The following is an 18,441-nucleotide window of genomic DNA, read 5'->3' as shown; positions in this document are numbered from 1 at the left end:
CCAAGCACTGTTTCAGTCCAAGCCAGTGACAGCTACCTGAATTCAACCAGTCCAAGCTTCCTGCTTGGTCAAAATGGCTGCAGGCCTGGGGGCTTGGTGGAATGTCTGTGTTTTTAGGAACTGAGTTGTCTGAAGGCCACACTCTGCTGCCAGCTGGCCTTTCCTCAGCCTTAACCTCCACTCATCCCCTGGTGCTCAGCTTCTCCTGGCCTTGTGGACAGGTGGGTAGGAGGGGAGAGGGGATTGGCTTCTCCTAGCCTTGCGGACAGGTGGGTAGGAGGGGAGAGGGGAAACTGTGGAGGTCAGCAGCCCTAAAGCTGATGGAGTGTGTTCTGGGAGGGACAGGCGCTCTCCGTCGGCAAGGGCAGAAGTAGAAGTTGTTTCCTGAGCGTTGGATGATTAGGATGGGAGGTACCTGAGGTTCTCTCAGCCCAAGAGGGTGCAGATGGGTAGAGACAGGCTTCACTGTGCCTTCCAGCTGCTTTCCGCTCCCTGGGCTCCAGTTGAGTCCCAGGGCTGGCAGAAGAGCTGGCAGGGATGTCCTAGAAATGGGGGTTGGTTCCTCTAGCTACCCCGGCTAAGGATACTCCTAGGACACTCTAAGCCACCGTGAGCCCTTAGGAGCCCAGCTCCTGTTGGAGGGAGCATCCAGCATCACTGCGTGCCCCAAGGAAAAGCAGCAATAAAGGGGGACACTGGGACCTAGAATGTGGTGAGAGAGGTGGCATTCTCTGACTCAGAGAGACTGCTCTTGCGCCAGCTAGGGAAGAGCTGGCACAGGGAGGCAGGGCCGGTACAGCCCAGCTTGGTCAGGAGCCGCGACAGGTCACTGCGGAACTTCACGCCGGCAAAAGTGTAGAGCATGGGGTTGAGGCAGCAGTGGGCCAGGCCCAGGAACTCACACATGGTGATGGCCACGGGGAGAGAGCCATTTAGCTCGCAGGTATTGTCCACAGCCTGCAACCTCACCAGGGTGTCCAGGAAGATGACGATGTGGTAGGGTGACCAGCAGAGGAAGAAGATGCTCGTCACCAGGATGGCCACCCTGACTGCCTTCTGCCGCTGAGGGCGCCGCTGGGCCTGGCGCAACCGGTGCACTACCCCCACGTAGCACCAGCCCATCACCAGCATGGGCAGCAGGAATCCCGCCACGTGGTAGAGGAATCGGGAGGTGAACCAGGCATGCGTTTCGGCTTGGTTCTCTTGGGAGAAGGTGCAACGTGGCAGGGAGTTGTTGGGATGGGCTTGGCTGACTTTGGCGAAGAGAATCTCTGGCAAGGCAAAGAGGAAGCCCACCAGCCAGATGGTCCCGCAGGTGATGTGGATGGAGAGGAGGCGGCGGTGGCGGTAGGCGTGGACGGCGTGGACAATGGCCAGGTAACGGTCCACGGCGATGCAGGCCAGGAGCAGGCTGCTGCAGTAGAAGTTGATTTTGTGCAAGGCAATCACAGTTTTGCAGAGGAAGGTCCCCAGGACCCAGCCCACAGAGCCCTCGGCCACGGCAAAGGGCAAGATGAAGACCAGCAGGAGGTCGGCCACGGCCAGGTGGAACAGGAAGGTCTCCGTGGAGCTGCGTGTCTGCCGGTGCCGCTCCAGGATCACCAGCACCAGGACGTTGCCGATCACGCCCAGGAGGAAGATGAGGCTGTAGGCCACGGGCACGAACACAGCCTTGAAGGAGGCCATGAGGGGCCCCTCTGTGGCAGGGCAGAGGTGATTTTCCACCAGGGAGGTGTCGTTATAGTTGTCGAATTTGTCAAATTCCAAGAACTGCAAGGGCAAGGAGACGGGAGGGTGAGGACCTGTCTTTCCTCTCGGAGAGGAACCCTAGCTCTCTTGGAGGTTTTTCCTACATAGGCTCCACTGACCAAATGTCAAGTTTCAAATTTCAATTTTGAACAAATCACTTTGTGTTTTCCAACTTGAGTTTTTTGCCTGTCAAAGGGATCGCATTCCTTAGAGTGGTGGTGCAGATGAAGGGAGGTGTGCGGGTGGCCATGCTTTGTAAGTGCTGAGGGGCTGGGCCCCATAAGTCAACTTGTGTTTTGGGGTCCTCATGTACGGAAGCCTGCAGCCTTGGGGGCTGGAGTCAATTTGGGGTATGGACCTGGTTGGTACAAGGACCCGTCTGTTTCAGTTCTGAGCAGAACAGTCGGGCACTGCAACTTAGCATCGTGCTGGGGGCTGGGGGTGGGCGGGTGCTGACGTGGCCTGCGGCTCCCTCCTCATGGGTCTCACTGTTCCTGACCGTCTCCGTTATCACTGAAATGGCAGTAATAGCCTCCCATCTGGTTCAATATGCACAACCCGCTCAAGGTATGTAATAGTATTCCTATTTCACAGATGTGTCTTGCTAAAGATCAGGTTTGTGTGAACTGACATTTATCTACTTCCAAAGCCAATACTTTCCACTGAACAACCCTGCCTGGGCTTCCTTCTAGGGGCAGCAGATGCAGGTTCCCTGCTACTTCCCATCACTGGCAACCTCCCTGCAGCTAGGAGCACTCAGAAGCAGAAAGCCCAGAGGCAGACAGAGGCAGGAGAAAGTGAGGGTGACCCAGGGAGACTGGCAGGAGAGAAGGAGAGAGCCTACTCCAAGTGCAGGGGGCGTGCCCATGATGTCTCCGGAAGTTCCCTCCTCCCCATCCTCCTCTTCCTCTCCCCATCACCCCACCTCCATCACCCCAGCACTCAGGTTGTTTACCCAGCTAACCACAAAGGAAGACATGTGCCTGTTTTCACACCTTTCACTCACAGCTGTCCCCTGCACCTGTTCCTCCTCACCTCCCAGCTCTGTTCTTCCCACCCTCCCTACCCAAGCCACTCCCCAGGCAATTCAAAATCAATTATAACCAACCTATGTGGGTTCAAAAAGGCAATACTATAAATGATGAGCCCCAGGGAGGCAGAGGATAGGATGGGGTACCCTGTCCACCAGGCTCCGGGTGGCTTAATGCTGCCCCCATTTTAGGAGAGCAAGGCCCCCCCACAAGGAGGGGGTGGGCACACTGGGTGCCACAGGGCTTTCTTGCCTCTCCGGAGCCACAGTTGTGGGTCACACACTCACTCCTAATGCTGAGCAGACCCATTCCCCAGCCTGGGTCTTTCCTTCTGGCTCTGGGGGAATGGGGCTCTGTGAGAAGCAGGTGTGGGAGATACATCAGTGCAAGGGCAGAGCCATCTGCCAACTCTTCCCACAGCATCCCTCTGCCATTGCCTCAGTCTAGTCTTCCTTCTCTTCACGCTAACACTCAGGAGACCATCTCTCCATGGGTCCCGTCTCCACCAGCTTCTCTACTCCTGTCCACGTCCTGCACAGAGGACGGGGTGCGTGTTCTAAAACACAAATCCCACTGCCTCAGTGTTCTGCTTAAAGTCCTTTGCCGGTTCCCCATCACCTATAAGCAGTGGTTTTCTTTTGTTTTTTGTCTTTATTTATTTATTTTTTCAATTTCACTTTTTTTTTTTTGAGGTGGATTTTTGCTCTTGTTGCCCAGGCTGGAGTGCAGTGGCAGGATCTCGGCTCACTGCAACCTCCGCCTCCTGGGTTCAAGCAATTCTCCTGCCTCAGCCTCCCGAGTAGTTGGGATTCCAGGCATCTGCCACCACACCCAGGTAATTTTTTTGTATTTTTAGTGGAGACAGGGTTTCACCATGTTGGCCAGGCTGGTCTCGAATTCCTGACCTCAAGTGATATACTCATCTCGGCCTCCCAAAGTGCTGGGATTACAGGTATGAGCTACCGTACCAGGTCTCAATTTCACATTTAATAACAAAGTCAACTATAAGAAAAAGTCATATTTGTGATAATGTTCGTCAGTAGAAGATTGATTGGAGTCTGGGCATGGTGGCTCAGGCCTGTAATTCCATCACTTTGGGAGAACAAGGCAGAAGGATCACTTGAGCCAAGGAATTTCGGAATGCAGTGAACTATGATCATGCCACTACACTCCAGCCGGGGTAACAGACCAAGACCCAGTCTCAAAAAAAAGAGTGGAGTAAGCCAAACTTAGTGCCATTCACACATTGCTAAACTTCAGCACTGCTGGGCACAGTGGCTCCCAGCACTTTGGGAGGCTTAGGTGGGAGGATTGCTTGAAACCAGGAGTTCAAGACCAGCCTGCACAACATAGCGAGACCTCAACTCTACAAAACATTTTTTTTTAAAATAAAGTTTAGAACTAATTGCAGAACATCCCATGCAGCAGGATTCCATGGAATTTCTCTCCCAAACACACACCTTTGTTTTTGTTTTTTGATAGATAGTGTCTTGCTATGTTGCCCAGGCTGGAGTGCAGTGGCTATTAATAGGTGTGATCATAGCACACTACACCTCGACCTCCTGGGCCCAAGTGATCCTCCTCCTGCCTCAGCCTCCTGTGTAGCTGGGACTGCAGGTATGTGACAGCAGCGCCCAGCTCCAAGGACTTTCTTTAGAGTACCCATGACTGTGTGTGTGTGTCACAGGGTTCCCCTGGGGTGGAGAGTGGTGGTGTGGCTCCAGGCTCCCCTCCTTGACTTTAAACTATAGCTCTCCACTTTTGACTTGTGTAGTGCTTCACAAATAAGCTTTTGTTGAAGAAAACGGTTCTACTTTCATTTGAAAACCATGGACCTGTGGGATGAAGTCTAACCTCCCCAACAGAGCCCTTATGTTCCTCCCAAATGTATATTCCTCTGACCTTTCAAACTTTGTCTTCTATTAATATATTATTGCTCTAGGTCACCCCTTGGCCTTTTCCTTCTGCCTAGCAGGTCTTTCTTTCCAAATTGGCCTATCTAATTTCTACCCTTCCTCCAAAGCCGAATTCAATCCCATCTTCCCACATCCTTGCTGGCTCCCCTCTTGGAATTCTCTCTTCTCCTTATGATGCGTGTGCATTTATTACAGCACCCAGGGTTGGGATGACCACTTTCTAACCAGATGGCAAAAGTCTTAGAAGCAGGCCTTCTGTGTCCCCCTCCCAAGGTCATGTGTTTTACATAGGACAGATGTGTGCTGACCTGCTCTGAAAGCAGTTTCCCAGAGAAGGCCAGGAGCCCTGATAATCTGAGACTTAGGCTAGTGTCTCAGCAGGGACTCACTCCGTCACCTTCTGCATTCTGCCTTCTTCCAATAACCTTGACCGCCTGGATCCTAGATCCTATCTTGACTGCTCTCTCTCTATTGGGAGCTATTTCCAGTATTGTCATTGAGCACACCCACTTGACTAATACTGGAATTCAGCAGTCTTCACGCAGAGCCAAGCCATTCATGCAGAGGGAGGAGAGCAGCAGGGCCTGGGGCGGTCAGCAGGGCTGAACTCCACCTACCTTGGCTGTGCCTGGGTGAGGGCTTAGGTCCAACCAGCCTATCTGACCCAGAAAGCCCTGGGTTTCTGTCCCTAGGGCTCCCATCTCCTGAGAACCAGATTTAGAGGGGGGTTGGGAGGGGCCTGTCTCTTCCTCCTTGCCAAGAGGTATTTGTTTGGCAGCGTCAGAGAGAGGAAGATGGGAGGAAGCTGGTTTGAGGGGTGCTGGGAACTGACGGCACATCTCAGCAGGAGGTGTCAAACAGACGTTTTGGGGGTTCAGGAGTGGCACGTGTTAAAGCCACTTCCCACACATAGGAGTTCTAGCTCCCCCAATCTCCCCCAAACTATGGAGAGAGGCAATAAAGCAAGGTTGGCTCTTTCCTCATGGGAAGTTGAGGAATCAGGAATCCTGAATACTGTGGGGCATGTGGTGCTGAGGAAGCCCTCCAATCCCGTGCCCAGAGGGAGCGCAGGGCGGCCCGTTTGTGTGAGCGGTGTGCCCATTCTTTGACATGAAAAGCTGCAGAAACCCAAGGCCCTCATGCACACACGCACTCTGACAGCAACACCCACCTTGCATAGACACAGGTCCCAAGATGGGCCACACCAGCGTGTGGCATAGACAGGCACCCAGCAGACAACAACCTGGTCATAGGCCAGGGCCACATGCCCCAAAGAAGGCAAGAAGCACAATGACCAGAATGAGGCTGAGTGGAGCTAGAATCTAGTTAGAAAATTGCTGTGAGCACTGGGGAGGAGCAGGGGCTGTAACAGTGTCCAGTATTGAGGGGCTTAGGGGAAGGTGCGGGGTATAAAGAGATGCAAAGTACTTGGCCTGTGGTAGGGCCCAAAATGTTACTCTTCTCCTTCCCTCCACTGTAGGATGCAGGCTCCTCCCTGGATAATTAAGTTTCCAAGCCCCACCTCACTTCTCCAAATAACGAAGCTGCCCCACTGCCCAGCACTGACCAGCATGAAGCTCAGCTTACATTTGCTAATGGGGATTCTATGTCAGCAGGTACATTGGGCAGGGGTGTCTAGCATGCCTCAGGGATCTATCCTGGGTCCCCTCCTCTTCAGCACTCTCAACCCAGCTTTGGGGGCACTTTCAGGTAACACAGAGTTCTTTTTTTTTTTTTTTGAGACGGAGTCTCGCTCTGTTGCCCAGGCCGGAGTGTAGTGGCGCGATCTCGGCTCACTGCAAGCTCTGCTTCTCGGGTTCATGCCATTCTCCTGCCTCAGCCTCCTGAGTAGCTGGGACTACAGGCGCCCGCCACCGCGCCCGGCTAATTTTTTTGTATTTTTAGTAGCGACGGGGTTTCACCGTGGTCTCGATCTCCTGACCTTGTGATCCGCCCGCCTCGGCCTCCCAAAGTGCTGGGATTACAGGCGTGAGCCACCGCGCCCGGCCCAGAGTTCTTTACAAGCTGGAACCATGGGCCCAACCTAACCAGATGAAATTGTGTGGGGAAAAATATACAAGCCAGGACTCAGGTTTAAAACTTTACCCATCCAGGGATAAGTTAGGGAAGACCAGGTAACAACAGTTCGTAAGAAACACTTGGGAGTTTGTTGCCTACAAGCTTAAGATGAGTCATGGGAGTGACGTGGCCAGCAGAAGGTCCACCGTTACCTTCATCTGTTCACCTAGAACAGATGAAGTGGGCAGCCGGCACCAGCCCAGTTTGGTTGGTCTGGACAAGGATGACCACTTTGTTGAGGGGCTTGGAAAACCCTGCCCGTGGAGGAAGTTTTCAGGTACTAGGGGTGTAGTGTCTGGGACAGAGAAGACTTGTGTCCATGAGGGCTGATGTCACGGATTGGAAAGAAACTCCATGGGCAAGAGGGCAGCAATGGACTCTTGCTGTGGGCTTCCAGGGGCAGTCCAGAAGGACTGGGCAGAAGCTGAGGGGGTAGAGTTTCAGTCAAAGGCGGGAGAACTTTCTAACAGGCAGAACTGTCCAGCAATGAGATGGGACCCTTGGGAAGGAGAGGAACGTTTGAGCCCAAGTGTGCAGGAAGCGATTCCTGCCCTGGGAAGAAGCAGGCTGGACTCTGCCTTCAAATGTCCCTCACTCTCACTCCCAGATTTTCTGTCTGTCCTGCCCTGCCTGGGGCTGAGCTGGTTCTCAGCGTGATCTCCGCCTAGCTCAGTAGCTGGAGACTTTGCTTTTCTAGTCCATTCTGCCACCAGTGAATGCCCCAGCCTGACCTTACTTCTCAGCCTCGAGGAGGGGGCAGGGCTGCCTGCGTGCGTGGCTCACTCAGGCCGAACCCCAGGACTCCAAGGCCTGAGTCATGCTGGCCACGGGAGGTGTCTGCACACAGACGCCAGTCATTGCTCTGGCCACAGGGAGCATGCAAGCTCCATCTCCTTTTATGTCCCTGTGTGGATATTCCCAGCTGAGAGTCGGGAGCTGTGAGTGGAGCCGGCCAGGGTATCTGTCATTCCAGCCTTCGGTGGCTTAAGGGGTGCAGGGGTCTGGAGGAATGAGGCTGGGCTATGGGTGAGGGTGTAGGTCTGTATCCCTTAGCCCGTCTTTCTTCAGGAGGCCCACAGCCCTTAAAGACCATCTGAGACTCTGGCTTGCCATTTGTCACATCTCCCTTGCTACACCCATAGCCTTCAGGGACAAGCCTATGAGACTCCTCTTCCATCTCTTCCCACGGGTTTTGGCCATTAGAAGCAGGTACTGTGCTGGATGTGGTTTTAGGGGGAGAGTTTAAGCTACTCCAAGCCTCTGCGGCAAGTCTTGAGGCTTAAAGGGGCCCCACCTGGCACCCCAGCGTCTCTTTGCCCTTTGGATACAGGGTCACACAATCCAAGGTGCAGATAGACAGGCCTCCCAGGTGTGTGTGGCAGCCTCTTGAAACCATCTCCTGGGCTGGAAATATTTTGCCCCACCACTCTTGAAAGAACGCTCATGCTTGTGTCCTGATTCTCAGGTCCACATACACGGCCACTGTTGATGCCGTTCTGCTAGAGGAGTGGGATCAGCTGCAGACTGCAGCCCTGGGGAAGGCAAGAGTTCCTGACGAGACTCTGCAGTCTGTATGCCTGAACCCAGATTCACTTTGACCCTGACCCATCCTCAGCCTGGCCTTGGGGCTCTCCCTCATGTCTGACCCCTCCAACCACACCCCCAGTTGGGCCTGCTCTGCTGGGGTTGCTCTGGGACTTTTGATCTGATTGGAGGGGGCGGGTGGAGAACCTCCCTTCCCCCCCAGAAACAGCCTGAGCTGGTTTTGGTTCCTCTTCTTCACACCTCCGTGATGAAATGAGATGGTCCACGTGGACGGGCTGTGTAGCCTGTGATGCTCTAGTCACACTGAAGTCGTGATGTGTGGTAATTATCTATGGAGAGGGGTCATAGAAAGCCAGGCTCTGGGGCTTGGGCCAGCTTCACCCTGCGCTATAGCAGCTTCCCTTCCTGGTTGGTGTGCCGGGTGGGGCTGGAGGTATAGTTTATGACCAGCCTCTGCGGGTGCCCCAGCCCAGGCCAGGCCCTGGTTCTGTTGGAAGGAGGCTCTCAGACCAAGGTTCGCATAGACAGGGGCTGCTCTAGGTCTGCCTGGATCTGCCTTTCCAGCAGGATGGGTCCCTGGCATGCCCACCCCAGGACCTGGAATCTTCTGGTTCCTGGCTCTCAGCCGTCTAATTTTTTTTTTCTATTTGGACCATTCATTCTTGAGAATTAGCAGCCCCTCCACACCTCCCGGCCCCTGCCTTAAAGAAGTGGACATTTTAAGCGGCTCAAGTTGGTCTTCGAGTTCAACAGGACAAATGGAATACAGAATGACCAACCTGGCTTATGGCCAGGAGCCCCCAGTTCCTTTTTTTTTTTTTTTTTTTTCCTGGCAAGTTTGTGTAGCCAAAAGTCCCCAGTTCTTAGCCCAACATTAGAGTGTAAAACCCAGTGTTCAAGGAATATGAACCAATACTTGGTATGGGCAAGGACAAGGAGGAGACTAGGAAGCAGAAGGAGTAGAAGAACCTGGACTAATTCCAGAGGAAAATGGTGAGCTAAGAGCCTTACTGCATCACAAATCAATAAATACTTATTGAGAAGCTGCTACACGCAAGATTCTCCTGCCTGTACCACTATGCCCGGGGTTTTTGTACTGTGACACTGAGGGACAGTCTGCCAAGCTGCTCACGGCCCTTCAGTGAGTAGGTGGGGGTGGAGGAGAGGGTCTGTGTTCTGAGGGGACATTGGCCCTGGAGACAGGGTATGTAGGAGATTCGTGAAGGGAGAACGACGCACTGGTGGCTGGCTGAAGAACTCCAGAGCCCAGATGGTCCAGGACTCCGGACTCCTGGCTAGACCCTGAGTGAGGGATCCAGATATTTGAATGCCTGGCTGAGGATCACTCATTTGAGGTGTGACATGAAGCAAGTCACTAGGTCCCTTTCCCCCAGATGTAAGTTTTCTTGGGACATACCCTGCTGCCCCTGGCCCCTGCCACTACCTGTCTCTAGTAGGTCACTCAGTGAGGTGAGACGCGCAGTTAGGGGAAACTCAAGGTTTCTCAGAAGCTGGGACCTGCCAGGTCTCCAGTCGGTTACTAAGAAATCCAACTGGGTCAGGGCTCGTGGTCAGTTTGAAGCTGCAGGCAGAGGAAGACGCCCAGTAACCGAATCAGGCAAGGCCAGCGGCCGTGACTGGGGACCAGGGTGGGAGCACATTGCCCCTCTGGGGCTGCGGGTTTTTAGTCTGATTTGGGATATCGCCCAGACTCTGTGATTAGACTCAGGGCAGCTTCATAGGCGTGCAACTGGTGCAGTCACACGGGGCCTGCACCCAGCAGGACCCCTGACTTGGTTTAGTGCTCTGCTGTTGCTTTCTTGATATTTTTAATAATTTTTCAATAAGGGGCCCCATGTTTTCGTTTTGCACTAGATCCCACAAATTATGAAGCAGGTCCTGATTAGATGAATGGTCCGGCTCTGATTCTGCTTGCGGTTTGGATCCGAGAGGCCAGGCTTTGGGTAGTTAGCCCTTCTGCTCACTTTCTCCCCGTGTCCTACTTACACTTCCCAGCCTTGAGATCTGGGCAAGCGAGAGGCAGGCTTCTCCCAGCAGGTCTGGGAACACGGTTGGTGGAACTACAAAGTCCACTCCAGCTGGGGGAGCAGGAGGGAGTCAGACAATATCTCAGGGTAAGTTTGGGCCAGGAGAGTTGGTAGGAGCCAGGGTTTGGCTCCTTCATGATCTAACCCAGAATGCAGTCCCAAGACAAGTCCTCTCCCCAGGGGGAGAAAAGACCGTGAAGAAGTTTCCAAGAAACCCTTACAACCAGCCTCTGCCGTCGGCTCACAAGGAACCCTGTGTTTCTCCGGTTGAGCTGCTCCACACATACACCTTTTGGGAGCCCAGTGACGACCAGGTCAACTGCACCTCTACGCTTCACTGCAGAGACATGAGTGCTGGCAGTGTAGTGCTGGGGACCATTTTCTTAGCCCACCCAAGAAACCTTTCCAAGAATACCTTATCTCTAGAGATTCTACAACAGGTTCCAAGACATTTTTTCAGATTAACAGTTTTCTCACCCTGCTCCCCGACTCCAACCTGCTGGGATCCTCTTCCTTGCTACCATCTGTTCTCATACTTCTCAGTTTAGCACATAATTGTTGTCTAATAGCTTCCAGTGAGTGATTTTTTTTCCTCTGGCCAGAGCAGAAGCTATTTGAGGGCAAAGATCAGATCCTCAACTTCTCCACCCAACATAGAATGTAGTGCCCTGATGATATAATCATATGGTAAGAGATGAACAGCTATGCATTGATTGACTGATGAGCAATGCCAGCCTCCTTATGGTAAGAAAACCTCCAAAGGTACTTTCCTGTCTAGTTCCATATTCCCACCCTAAGAGAAAAGGAGAGAAAGAATGGGGAAGTGAAGTATCCTGTTCCCGGTCACATAGCAACTCAGAGGAGGATGCAGGGCCTGAACCCATGTCTTCCAGCTTCCTCTAAAGGATGTCTACTAAGGACAGCAGCTCTCCTTCTCTGCTTCTTCCACAGAATGGAAAATAAACTCTTAAAGGGCAGGAGCTGACTGACCTGTCTAGATTTTACAGATCCACAGCGGGAGAGGATTCCCACGCTGTCCCCTCTCTCTCGGACTCTGGCAGAGGATATTAGAATTCCAGGCAGGGCCTCGGCGACAGGAAGCTACCCGTGTCTACTCACCAGGTCCTCCAGGTTCTCGAGGTCCATTTCCAGCATTAGCGGGTAGTTCATGGCTGTGCCGGCTGTGAGTCACCAGACTGGTCACTGTCTGATGTTGAGAGGCTCCCCGCCAGGTGCCTCTAGAGAGGTGGCAGCCGTCAGCTGCAAATTTAAGCAAATGAGCTGCGCATCGTCTCCTGGGGCTGTAGGGCCGCGACCTGCCTCACAACTCATCACTTTTTTTTTTTTTTCCACTGGGTCTTTTCTGTTTTTTTGAAGAAAGAGGGAAAATCCCCCACAGCATCAGTGCTAGTCAAGCATTTCAGCCTCTTTCCCGGCAACAATTGTCTCAACTGGGGCCTATGACTAGTTTAAAGGCTGCTCTCTCTTCTCCTCCCTATACCCCCAATAAGGGGCTCACAACTTGTAATGAAACCACCACACAAAGTCAGCAGACTGATGAGGGAAACTCCTGATCAACAGAGAACAGGAGAAGAGCGCTCCCAGCAACCTCTCCTCCAAGCCACCTCCAGACCTTCATCTTCCTCACCACTAGGGCGATCAACCATTCCAGTCTGCCCAGGACTGAAAAGTCCCTTGACTTGGGAAACCCCTAAGTCCTGGCAAATCAGGGCACTTGGTCAAACTACTTGCTACCATCCTTTTGCCCAACGGGGGCAAAACCCCTTCCCTTCTCAGCTCAAGTTCAGAAAAGATAGGTTAGAATTTTTCAAAGGGAACAACAGTAAAACAACACTGGAAGACAAAAATGAAATCAACTCTGGAAGGCCGAGGCAGGAGGACTGCTTGAGGCCAGGAGTTGGATACCAGCCTGGGCAACATAGCAAGACCCTGTCTCTAAAAGAAAAAAAAAAAAAGTGAAATCACCAAGAAAAGCATACAGTTACAGAGTCATTTTCTGACTCAAAAATAATGATGTTCTATCTATAAATTAACTTGGTTTGCTGATAAATTATTAACCTCATAGACTACCAGGCTAGAGAGGACTTCAGAGATCATCCAGTCTAACCCCCAATTTTTATGCAGGAGGTCCGTGAGGCTGAGAGGGAGAGCAACTTACCCAAGATCCCACTGCTAACCAGTGGCAGAGCTGGGACTTGAACTCAGGTCTTCTGACTCCACCTTTAGTGTTTTCTCTACTCCAAGCTGCCACTCTTGCAGGCGCTCATAACCTCTGTCCTTTCCCTCAACTCTGCCCTGTCTGAGGGCTGTTTCCTTTAAGAAGCCCTTTTGTAGATGTTGATCAATTTCCCTTCCAAGTCTCATTTGTGGCTTTTTCTTCCAGAAGTGGGCATTTCCTCTCTTGGTCCACAATGATGTGAAAACAATGTCTGCACGCATAGCGGCACCCACACATGGTGGCTGTTTCTTGGCCCCACCCCCACCTTTGTATCATGCTCCCTTTCAACCAAATCGCCCTTCGCTGGGATCCTACCCTTTCCAGTGCTCTCCTTCACCCTCTCCTCCATATTCACCTTCCCTCTTTCCCCTCTTCACACCTTGCTTACTGAAGATGCTTACCTCACTGCATCCCCAACAGATGTACCATTCGTTATTATTTTTTTTTTTTTTGAGACAGAGTTTTGCTCTTCTTGCCCAGGCTGGAGTGCAATGGCATGATCTTGGCTCACCGCAACCTCTGCCTCCCAGGTTCAAGCAATTCTCCTGCCTCAGCCTCCCGAGCATCTGGGATTACAGGCATGCCCACCACGCCCGGCTAATTTTGTTTGTTTATTTATTTATTTATTTATTTTGAGACAGAATTTTGCTCTTGCTGCCCAGGCTGGAGTGAAATGGCGTGATCTCAGCTCACCACAACCTCCACCTCCCGGGTTCAAGCAATTCTCCTGCCTCAGCCTCCCGAGCATCTGGGATTACAGGCATGCCCACCACGCCCGGCTAATTTTGTTTGTTTATTTATTTATTTATTTATTTTGAGACAGAATTTTGCTCTTGCTGCCCAGGCTGGAGTGAAATGGCGTGATCTCAGCTCACCACAACCTCCACCTCCCGGGTTCAAGCAATTCTCCTGCCTCAGCCTCCCGAGTAGCTGGGATTACATCCCGGCTAATTTTGTATTTTTAGTAGAGATGGAGTTTCTCCATGTGGATCAGGCTGGTCTTGAACTCCCGACCTCAGGTGATCCACCCACCTTGACCTCCCAAAGTGCTGGGATTACAGATGTGAGCCACGGAGGCCAGCCAACAGATGCATCATTCTTAGGTTTAAACAGCCTGAAGCGTTTCCAGCCTCTGTTGGTGGTATTGGGGTCGTTTCCTTGCTCTTCTCCATTCACTGCCTTTAGAAGCTGCTTTCAAGGAGGAAGGCTTTCAGGACAAGGCATCACACTTCTTCTCTAGCACTTCCAGTCCTGATACCTCCGGGAGGAAGCTGCCCCAAGGTTTCCTGTGTCCCAGGCTTGCTGGGAACTCCTCATCCTTCCATTCACCCTATTCTCAACATCCCTGCCCCTCCAATCCCTCAGCATACTCGACTTAGCCTTGGCCACCCGGCTAGGGACATTGATCAGGAAGGAGTACAGCCTATAGAATCACAGAGGAATTGAAAGGAACTTTGAAAGATAAACCAGACTATCCTCAACCACACCCCCACCCCCAGCAAATGCAAGATTCCTGTCACTGCATCCTTATCAGATGATCACTCAGCATCAATGAATACAAACATCAATGAAGGTGAGACATTTGCTCCTTTCAATAGATCATGTTTCAATGGAGAATGGTTTCATGATTAGAAACTTATTCCTCACGATGAGTCAAAATATGTCTTCCTGTAACTCCACCCCAGAGGTCCTGGCTGTCCCTTCTGTCTGGACTGTCTAACTCTTCTTCCAATAAGCATCCTCTGAAGACAGCCAGCACATCCCGAGAGTCTTCTTGTCTCCAAAACACACTTCCACAGTGTCTTCAGTCGTTATTCCAAGACTTGGTTTCTGGGCCCTTTGACACCCTGTTTTTTGACCTCTGGGTGATTTCTGGGACATAGATAAGTCATCCTTGGGTCTATCCAAGTTCTGATGGCAAATATTGACAGGATGAAGCCAAAATCAGAACTCTGCTTCATGTCATTAGAGACCTACTATACCCAAAGGTCAGGAAAGACTTCATGGAAGTCTTGGCCACTGGAGGCTTGGAGAGAGCGAAGGCTTGGTGTGCCTGGAGGGGCGGACAGGGTGGAGAGTGTGGGACATGATGAGAACTGCTTGGAAAAAATGTGTAGAAAGAATTCCCTGGCCGGGCATGGTGGCTCACGCCTGTAATCACAGCACTTTGGGAGGCTGAGGCGGGTGGATCACAAGGTCGGAACAAGACCATCCTGGCTAACATGGTGAAACCCCATCTCTACTAAATATACAACAAATTAGCCGGGCGTGGTGGCGGGCGCCTGTAGTCCCAGCTACTCAGGAGGCTGAGGCAGGAGAATGGCGTGAACCCAGGAGGCGGAGCTTGCAGTGAGCCAAGATTGCGCCACTGCACTCCAGCCTGGGTGACACAGCGAGACTCCATCTCAAAAAATAAATAAATAAATAAAATAAAATAAAATAGAGAAAGAATTACTTGGGGCTCATGCCTGTAATCCCAGCACTTTGGGAGGCCAAGGTGGGCAGATCACGAGGTCAAGGGATTGAGACCATCCTGGCCAACATGGTGAAACCCCGTCTCTACTAAAAATACAAAAATTAGCCGGGTGTGGTGGTGCACACCTGTACTCCCAGCTACTCAGGAGGCTGAGGCAGAAGAATCGCTTGAACCTGGGAGGTGGAGGTTGTAGTGAGCTGAGATGGTGCCACTGCACTCCAGCCTGGTGACAGAGTGAGACTCTGTCTCAAAAACACACAAACAAAAAGAACTACCTTGTGCTCGGCACATCATAGGCATTCTGTGTGTGGTGATGTGGCTATGGCAATGATGATGATGATGATGGTGATGATAGGGCAGGGGGAGGAGTGAGGAGGTGATTGAAGCATGTACTGGACAAGGTAGGAGCCGCTCTTATGGCCTTAGTGCAGTGGTACAATCAAGGCTCACTGCAGCCTTGACCTCCTGAGCTCAAGCCATCTTCCTGCCTCAGCCTCTCAAGTCGCTGGGACTACAGGCACATGTCACCTCACCTGGCTAATTTTATGTTTTTTGTCGAGACAAAGTTTCACCATGTTGCCCAGGCTGGTCTTGAACTCTTAGGCTCAACCGATACGCCTGCCTCAGACTCCCAAAGTGCTGGGATTATAGGCGTGAGCCACCATGCCCAGCAGCCATGAGTTCTAATATTGCCTTGAGAAGGCTCACAGAGTTACTGCCTCTACTAGAAACCATGATCTTACAGTCTTCACACATAAAGCCAGACTAGCTCCCTAGGATAGAGAGGGCAATGTCTAAGCTGTGATCCTTTGCCTCTGAAGGGGAGATGTCAGAGGTTCCACCTGTGTGTGACAATCAGATGGGAGAGGACCCTTCCAGGTCAAGCAGCCCAGGTTTTATTTCAGTTTGCATCTTGTTTATATTTCACCTATGCAAGATCCCAATCCCCACCCCATAGGCAGTCTAACTGAGGCTAAATTGTTTTCTAGCCTTCTCGTCAAAATGACCACCGGAGGCTGAGCCTGGTAGCTCACCTCTGTATTCCCAGCATTTTGGGAGGCCAAGGGGGGAGGATCACTTGAGCCCAGGAGTTTGAGACCAGCCTGGGCAACATAGGATACCCCATCTCTACAAAAACTAAAAATATTGGCTGCACACTAGTGGTTCCAGCTACTCAGGAGGTTGAGGTGGGAGGATTGCTTGTGCCCGGGAGGTCGAGGTTGCAGCGAGCTGAGATTGCACCACTGCACTCCAGCCTGGGGGACACAGCGAGACTCTGTCTCAAAAAAAAAAAAAAAAAAAAAGACAAAAAGACTACTGATGCATCCGCCAAAGACTGGGTTTGTGTCTGGTTTAGGCATGGGTGGCTGCTTACATCAGCCTAGGTGGATTTTTCTCAGTAATTATACTTTACAGTCCATGGATTACGTTGAATTTCTATTTGTTCCAGAGATTAGATGCAATCACTTGTCTTAGAGTTCATTTTCCATATTCCACAGAAAAAGTAAGCTGTTCCACACAGTTTTGGGGTGCTGCTGCGGGGAACGGGCTGGGGTTTCCCCCTCTATTAACCTGGGACTCCCTCCCTCTCTGACTTTGCCAGAGACCTTGTTCTCTTCTTTCTCTAGGTCTTTCCTAACAGCTGAGAACAGAGCTCTCAGGTCCCCAACTCATCAGCCTCAGGAAGAGTAGAGTATGCCTCTCAGCACTGAAGGAAACTCACCATGGCACTTGCATAGCAGTCACCGGTCTACACAGTCCCATGAGAGTTTAAATTTGATGTTACTTAATCTTTATATTTCACTTAATCTTCACATTTAATTATATGTAGTCCTGGCCGGGCGCGGTGGCTCACGCCTGTAATCCCAGCACTTTGGGAGGCCGAGGCGGGCGGATCACAAGGTCAGGAGATGGAGACCACGGTGAAACCCCGTCTCTACTAAAAATACAAAAAATTAGCCGGGCGCGGTAGTGGGCGCCTGTAGTCCCAGCTACTCAGGAGGCTGAGGCAGGAGAATGGCGTGAACCCGGGAGGCGAAGCTCGCAGTGAGCCGAGATCGCACCACTGCACTCCAGCCTGGGGGACACAGCGAGACTCTGTCTCAAAAAAAAAAAAAAAAAAAAATTATATGTAGTCCTTGAAGCAGCTTGTACAAGAGGGATTGGCATCACTCCTGGCCGTATTTTGGGGGGATAAGGAAACCGAGTCTCATTTTCTTGCTCGTGATTGCAGGGAGGGTTCGTCGCGGAGTCAGAGCCTGAAGTCAGCCCTGTAGGCACCAAATCCGGGGCTCCCTCCACAAGACCCCACGGCCCTTCTCTCAGAGGCGCTGTTTGCAAAGGACAGGCACTTACCTGGCTGGCTAAAGGGAAAACTATGGCTAAGCCCTGCACGGGCTCTTCATCAGGTACTTTCGATGTGCCACGAACTATGACAGGTTTTCACAGGTCGTTTCTTTTCATCCCCTGAACAGCCTTTGAGTGTTGAGTTTTTTGTTTTGTTTTGTTTTTGAGATGGAGTCTCGCTCTGTCGCCAGGCTGGAGTGCAGTGGCGCCATCTCGGCTCACTACAACCTCCAACTCCCTGGTTCAAGCAATTCTCCTGCCTCAGCTTTGGGAGTAGCTGGGATTATAGGCACGCGCCACCACGCCCAGCTAATTTTTTGTATTTTTAGTATAGACGGGGTTTCACCACATTGGCCAGGATGGGCTCCATCTCCTGACCTCGTGATCCGCCCGCCTTGGCCTCCCAAAGTGCTGGGATTACAGGTGTGAGTCACTGCACCCTGCCAAGGGTTGGGTATTTTTATTACCACACTGCAGATGCGGAAACCAAGCTTCAGACAGTAATGGGAAGTAGCATGAATGTTCACAGCTCACTCAGGCAGCAGGGACCCAACACCCCATCACAAGTCAACACAGGAAGTGGGGTGGTAAAGGCTGTCATTGCCGGCAGCCGGCACCCACGCACAGCTCCTCTCTCGTTAGGAAACACGTAGAGTCCTGCAGGGGGGAAATGGGCTGCAGGTGCTGGGTAGGCACATCAAGGTTACCACAAGGTTATGGGGGCCACGAATGAGCTTGGGAACGTCAGCCTGGGGCGGGTTGTGTGGCCAGGGTTAGAGTGAGTCTGGTGCTTGGATCAGGCGCTTGTATACTGAGTACTGCAGCAGCCAGTGGGAAGATTCTGCTGGAGGAGCACTTTGTCTAACAGAGGAGGTAAAACAGACACATCATGCAAGTTGGCACGCTCGTATTCACATGCAGCGGGGCACATTTTCAAAGCAGTGTACAAAACTCTCCCATGTTGCTAAGGTAGTGTGGGTGGAGTCAGCAGTGTGGAAAGCACAGGGAATGG

At 51.9% G+C, this 18,441-nt stretch overlaps 1 protein-coding gene and 1 long non-coding RNA gene across 2 annotated transcripts; one reads left to right on the top strand and one right to left on the bottom strand.

The window, feature by feature from the left end:
- Nucleotides 1-264: 264 nt before the first annotated feature.
- On the bottom strand, nucleotides 265-11,714 carry CXCR5 (chemokine (C-X-C motif) receptor 5). The gene is made up of 2 exons (XM_011964899.1): nucleotides 11,488-11,714; nucleotides 265-1,770 (listed from the first exon to the last, which is right to left on the bottom strand). The coding sequence occupies exons 1-2, from the start codon at nucleotides 11,536-11,538 to the stop codon at nucleotides 703-705; spliced, it is 1,119 nt and encodes a 372-aa protein (XP_011820289.1). The 5' UTR covers nucleotides 11,539-11,714; the 3' UTR covers nucleotides 265-702.
- Nucleotides 7,755-9,370, top strand: LOC105528230. The gene is made up of 2 exons (XR_001004328.1): nucleotides 7,755-7,984; nucleotides 8,241-9,370. It is a non-coding gene; the product is annotated as an uncharacterized LOC105528230 (long non-coding RNA).
- Nucleotides 11,715-18,441: the final 6,727 nt, after the last annotated feature.

Source organism: Mandrillus leucophaeus, unplaced genomic scaffold (genome assembly GCF_000951045.1).
Source record: "Mandrillus leucophaeus isolate KB7577 unplaced genomic scaffold, Mleu.le_1.0 Scaffold71, whole genome shotgun sequence".
Classification (NCBI taxonomy): domain Eukaryota; kingdom Metazoa; phylum Chordata; class Mammalia; order Primates; family Cercopithecidae; genus Mandrillus; species Mandrillus leucophaeus.
This window is presented reverse-complemented; position numbering and strand designations above follow the sequence as displayed.

Excerpts from the sequence above, each read along its gene's own strand:
- CXCR5 (XM_011964899.1), bottom strand. The coding sequence starts at position 11,538 with ATGAACTACCCGCTAATGCTGGAAATGGACCTCGAGAACCTGGAGGAC. Across the intron at positions 1,771-11,487 it reads TCGAGAACCTGGAGGACCTG|TTCTTGGAATTTGACAAATT; the intron begins GTGAGTAGACAC and ends TTGCCCTTGCAG.